Genomic DNA, 5,487 nt, shown 5'->3' on the forward strand with positions numbered 1-5,487 from the left:
GCCCCAGGGGAGGGGCGGGGTGGGGCAGGGGCCCTAGGCTTCCCTGCTAACACAATTCCCAGCCGGGAAGCTCCCCCCCACCCCGGAGCAGCGAGCGAGATGGAGTGGGGCAGCGGGCGGGGAAATGGAAGTGAATGGTGAAGTGCGCGGGTGGGGGTGGCGGGACAGAGCTCGGTGGCCCCCGCTGAGCGCCGGGAGCAAACAAAGCCCCCCCCGCATCCCGGTTGGGATCCCTTCGTAGGGGGTGGCCGACCCGGACCAGGGGGATCTGAGCCCACGCGAACCCGCTCCCTCTCTGGGAGTCTAGCTTTGGGAAGCCTAGCCTCCGCTGCTCGCCAGAGCGCGGAGGCTGGAAACGAGCGGGACAACCCCCCCCCCCACCATTGTGGCTAGTGGGCGCCTTCCCCGGGGCGCTGCGGGGGGGCGGGCTTGGCCGTCACCTTGACGTCTCCTTAGCTCGCGGCGCCCCCTCCCTGGGGCGCACTTAATTCCCCGCCTGAAAGTGCGCGCCAGCCTGTGGGGGGGGCCCTCCCCCCCCCCCAGCGCCGGGGCGGCTATTCTTACCCGCCGCCCGTCGGCCAGCCTGGGCTTTGTTTGGTCGGAGCCCGGCCAGCTGGGGCTAGAAGGATGCGGCGGAGACGCCTGCCTGGGGACCCGAAGATTGGAGACCCCCCGAATCTCCAAGGGATGGGGAAAGAGACCGGGGCCTCTCTAGAGCTTCCCTCAGGGGGTCCCAGCCGCTGCAGGGTCAAATGAGGACCCTCGGGACTTGAGGGGACTCTCCACGGCCATGTGGGAGAAGGGGGCCGGCTTGTTGATGGACGCCGGCGGCTCTCCCAGGGTTGCCTTAGTCTGAGGCGGGGCGGGGGGCGCTCTGAAAGGAGGACCTTGCTGGAGGCAAGGTGGGGGGTCCCGCGGAGGCTCCCCTCCACTCTAAGGGCTTTTGGGGGCTTTACCATTCAAGGGAGCTCGGGGCCACGTGCTCTGCGCGGAGCCCCGAGGCCCGCGCGCTAAGCCAGCCACCCCGGCTTCATTGGAGCCGGCCCGGCTCCTGCGCGCTTGCGCGGCGGGGCTATTCTCCCCGCCCCCATCCATCCCTCCCCGGCCCCTCCCCTCCCCTCCCCCCACCTGGGCTGCCGGGGGCGGGTGGGCGGGGGACCTGCGCAGGAGGGAGCTGAGCGCGCCCCACGGTGGCGGAGCAGCAGATTGCAGCTCTTGGAAAAGTGCGTGCAGAGCCGGGCTGGGCCCTTGGGCGCAGGGTGGGCGTGCGGAGCCCAGACGAGCCAAGGGCTGCTCCTCGGGGCTCCTGCCCTCGGAGGGCCTGCAGTAACCCCGGCTGTAGTGGGGCGGGCGTGGAAAGTTACCCGGCCCCCTTCACCCCCCCCTCCCGTGCCTGGGGGAGGGGGAGGGGAGGGAGGGAGGGGCAGCAGCTGCGAGGAGGCCGGCCCAGCCCGGGCGGTCCTGCCCTTGGCTTTGGAGGCTGGATGTGTTGCAGCCTGGGCGGCGGGAGGAGCAGGTGCCCTCCGGGGGGGCGGGGCCAGATGGAAACGGGAGCAGCAGCTGGCTGCAGGGGCTGCCCCTTCCCCCATTCCTTGGGGAACAACCAGTCCCTCCTGGGGGGGAGCTCCCAGGGGCCCGTCTACACCTGCCTGGCCTCCCCCTCCTGACCCAACACTCAGCACCTCCCTCTGTTGCTTTGAAGGACTTGAAAGAGAAGAAGGAAGTGGTGGAGGAGACGGAGAATGGCCGCGATGCCCCCGCTAACGGGAACGCGGTGAGTGCTGGGCCTGGGGCTGGGGGGGGAGGGGGTGGCACATCTCTGGGGGGGGCCAAGCGTGACGCCCCTCCCCCTCTCTGTGCCCCCCCCCAGAATGAGGAGAATGGTGAGCAGGAGGCTGACAACGAGGTAGACGAAGAGGAAGAAGAAGGTGGCGAAGAGGAAGATGAAGAAGAAGAAGGAGATGGTGAGGAGCCTGGGGGGCCCGGTGGGGGGGCTGCACCCCGGGAGGTCAGCCAGCTCTTCTCCCAGACCCCTTTAGGAGACCATCCTGGGCTCCCTGAGGAGCAGCTCCTTGGGGCAGGGGCACTGCAAAGAGCCCTTCTGGGCCTGGCTTTGGGGGGCTTCTGGGAAGCACTGAGCGTCCCTTTTGGTCCCCTCCAGGTGAGGAAGAAGATGGAGACGAGGACGATGATGCCGAGACAGCTACGGGCAAGCGGGCAGCCGAGGATGATGAGGTATGTGGGGGGGGTGCTGCCCCCCAGCCCCGTGTTGGCACAGGCATGGGTGCCGGAGGGGCCCTGGCCTGGGGGGTGGTCACTGTCCCCTCTTGTCCCTTGCTGACCCTTTGTCTGCCCCCCCTCCCCCAGGAGGAGGAAGTGGACCCCAAGAAGCAGAAGACTGATGAGGATGACTAGACGGCAAAAAAAACGAAAAAGAAAAAAAAAAGGGAAAAATGTAAATTTTTAAAAAAGCAAGAAAAGAAAAGGCCGCAGTGACCTGTCCACCCTCCACTTCCCGTCTCAGAATCTACACGTGGTCACCTTCGAGCAGAGGCCCGGCCCATGGGCGCCGCCACCACCCACGCAGATGACACGCTCCTGACCGACCGCCCGCCACCACCCGCCCAGACTTCCACCAGGGGAGGGAGACCAGACCAAATCCTCCAAGGCCCTGCTTTTTTTCTTAAAAGTACTTTAAAAGGAAAATTTGTTTGTATTTTTTATTTACATTTTATATTTTTGTACATATCGTTAGGGGGTCAGCCATTTCTCGTGCTCTCGGACGACCAAACAGCCTTTGCCGTGTTCTCTGTCCCGCTTCTGGCTTCGCTTGTCGTGTGACCATGTTCCTTACGATCTCAAAGGAGAGAAACAAAACCTTGTAAAAAAAGCAAAAACGACGACAAAAATACAATCTGATTCCGAGCATTCCAATAACTTTTTGTGTCTGTACTTAGCTGTACAATAAATAGTTGGTTCGTATGAGATGGTTAAAAGGCCAAAGATAAAAGGTATTTCTTTTTTTTTTTCCTTTTTTTTTCCTTTGTCTCTTTGAAGTTGCTCTTTTGGGGTTTTTTTGGTTTTTTGTTTTGGTTTTTTTGTTTTGTTTAAACATTTTTTTTTGGCCTGTTTGATGTATGTGTGAAACCTGTTGTCCAACAATAAACCGGAATTTTATTTTGCTGAGTTGTTCTAACAAGCGTCTCTGGCCTGTTTTTGGGGACCCTGGGGTGGGGGGGAGGCGAGCCCCCCTTTCTACCTGCAGCACTTTGAGGGGGGGCTTCCTTCTGCTAGGGGGCAGTCCCAGGGGTCAGTGTGGTTTGAGGCCCTGTGCCAACGCCAAAAGCGAGGCGGTCCTGCCCCCCTCCGTCCAGACCACTGAACTTTCCCACTGAAGGGCCATTCTGAGTGGCTTGGGGGCTCCTGGCACCCCAAAGCTGGAAACGCCTCCTCTCACCTCCAATATTGGGGGCCCCACCTTAGAATTGGTCCGATGGGTAATCGAGGCAGAAGAGAGAGGTAAAGGCAAGAGCTGGGGACTCGCCCCAGGTCCCACAGCTAGAAAGAGTGAGGCCAGGTTGGGACCCAGGAGCTCCGGCACCCCCCTCATTCTAACCACAAGTTGGTATTTCTAAATTCTCCTTTGGGGGAGGCCCACAGAGCCATGGAGGACAGGAAGGCCGGACCTTGTCTTTAGATGTTGGGGCTCCAGGCCCTGGGGTGCAGGTGGGACCCCACGGGGTTCCTCATCTATAAAAGAGGAGCCAGGCTGGCTCTGGAGACTCCTCAGCCCCCCATCCTGAGCCTACAAACTGTTTACATAAGAAGAAGGATTCCTGCCCGGCCCCCCTCAGGTTGTGCCCCCCGGAGCCTGGGCGTCTTCCTCGGCTTGCGTCTGGGTCAGCCTATTCTTGGAAGCGCAGCGCCCTGGGGTTCCCCGAGTGTGGGGCCAGGAGCCCTGCCTCTGCCACATGCTAGCTAGCGGGGTGACCATGGCCAAGTCCCTGCACCCATTTGCTCCCCGTGACCCGGCACATAGTAGGTGCCTTCTCTTCATCTGGGTCTGTCTCAGGCTGCCTGACCCTGGACAGGTCACCCCCTTCAGTGGGCCTCAGTTTCCTCCTCTGGAGAATGGCCAGACTTCTTGGTCCCTGAGGTCCCAAACAAAGGTGCCACACAGCTGCTGCCCTGTGGTCAAGCTCTCAGGGGCCATGTCTGCCCTGCTGCCCTCCTGTGGGCACTGCTGGCACCTGCCTAATCCCGGGTGCCACGAGGGAGTCACCCATCCAGGAAGGGCAAAGGAAGGTGCTGATGCTGCAGTGGTCTGACATTTGACAGATGAGGAAACTGAGGCAGGCAGGGAGAAGTGGCCCATTCGAGGACAGGTCACTCATCGAGGAAGGGCCCCAGGCCAGCTCTGAACTCCAGACCCAGCCCTCTACTCACTAAGCCACAGAAATGGCTGAGGCTGGATTTGAACTCAGATCTTCTGGACTCCAGCTCTCGTGCCCCGCCCCCTGCTCCTAACCCCTATTGCCCCCTGCGTAGCCCTGGGCAGCTTCCCATTTTACCCGGGAGGAAACGCCCCGAAGGGCAGTCCACGTAGGGAGTTAGGGTCCAGGCAGGATGGCGTCAGCTCCTGCCACTGTCCCCCAATATCAGGACTCAGCGCCCCGCAGGAGAGTCTTGGGCTTGAATACCCGCTCAGGCGTGCTCTCACCTCCTGAGCACAGCCTCAGTTTCCTCTTCTGTAAAATGGCCTCTTTACAAACGCGCCAGCTCTTGTTCATCCGGAAATTTGAGAGCAAGCTCGAAGGCATCCCCCTCCCGAAAGCCTCCCACTAGAAGCCATCCAGCCTCTGCTTGGATTCCTCTGGGCACGGGGAGCTCCCTCCCTTTCCTCAGACCTAGGAGGCCTTTCCCTCTGGGTGAGAATCCTGCGAGCCCCACCCAGGCTCCTCCTGGGACACCTGCTGAGCGGATTGGAACTCAGAACCTAGTGCGGGGGGGGGGGGGCTGCGCGGAGGGAGCCCCCCAGGCCTGGGCTCCCCTTTCTGGGATGTATCCTCCGAGCAGTTCCGCCGGCCGGGATTCCTCTCCCCACAAGGCACCGGGAAGGGGGCCGAGCCTGGGGGGAGTGCAAGGCCAGCGGCAAACCCTCAGGAGCCTCAGTTTCCCCGGCTGCAAAATGGGACTCCCGGACCCTGCTTTGCTTAGCCGCTGGGAGCCGGCTTTGGGGTGGGGCCTCAGGCAGCGCCCGGGGCTGGGCAGGCTCCGCTAGAGGAGAGGAGATGGGCGAGAAAGTGCCCCCCGGAGCTCTCTGGGCGCGCACAATCGGCTCGGGCTCGGGGCCTCCGTGTCTTCGACGGACGTCGGACCGGATGTCACCGGCAGTCGCTTCCTGCTCCAAAGCTGACGTCCCGGGAAGCCCGTCCCGAAGTGGCCCTTGGCCGTGGCGCGAGGCTTCCCCGGCTGGCTGCCGGAGGC

At 62.4% G+C, this 5,487-nt stretch overlaps 1 protein-coding gene across 1 annotated transcript; it reads left to right on the forward strand.

Annotated features, from left to right (window-relative positions):
- Positions 1-1,360: 1,360 nt before the first annotated feature.
- LOC123255246 (proline-, glutamic acid- and leucine-rich protein 1-like) lies at positions 1,361-3,196 on the forward strand (the record flags this gene model as incomplete). Its single annotated transcript, XM_044684083.1, has 4 exons — positions 1,361-1,774; positions 1,871-1,964; positions 2,162-2,235; positions 2,368-3,196. Coding segments are annotated over 4 exons (630 nt in total), but the record flags the coding sequence as incomplete, so codon positions are not given.
- Between the last annotated feature and the right edge of the window lie 2,291 nt (positions 3,197-5,487).

The sequence above is a fragment of the Gracilinanus agilis genome, unplaced genomic scaffold (assembly GCF_016433145.1).
Source record: "Gracilinanus agilis isolate LMUSP501 unplaced genomic scaffold, AgileGrace unplaced_scaffold41675, whole genome shotgun sequence".
Lineage (NCBI taxonomy): Eukaryota > Metazoa > Chordata > Mammalia > Didelphimorphia > Didelphidae > Gracilinanus > Gracilinanus agilis.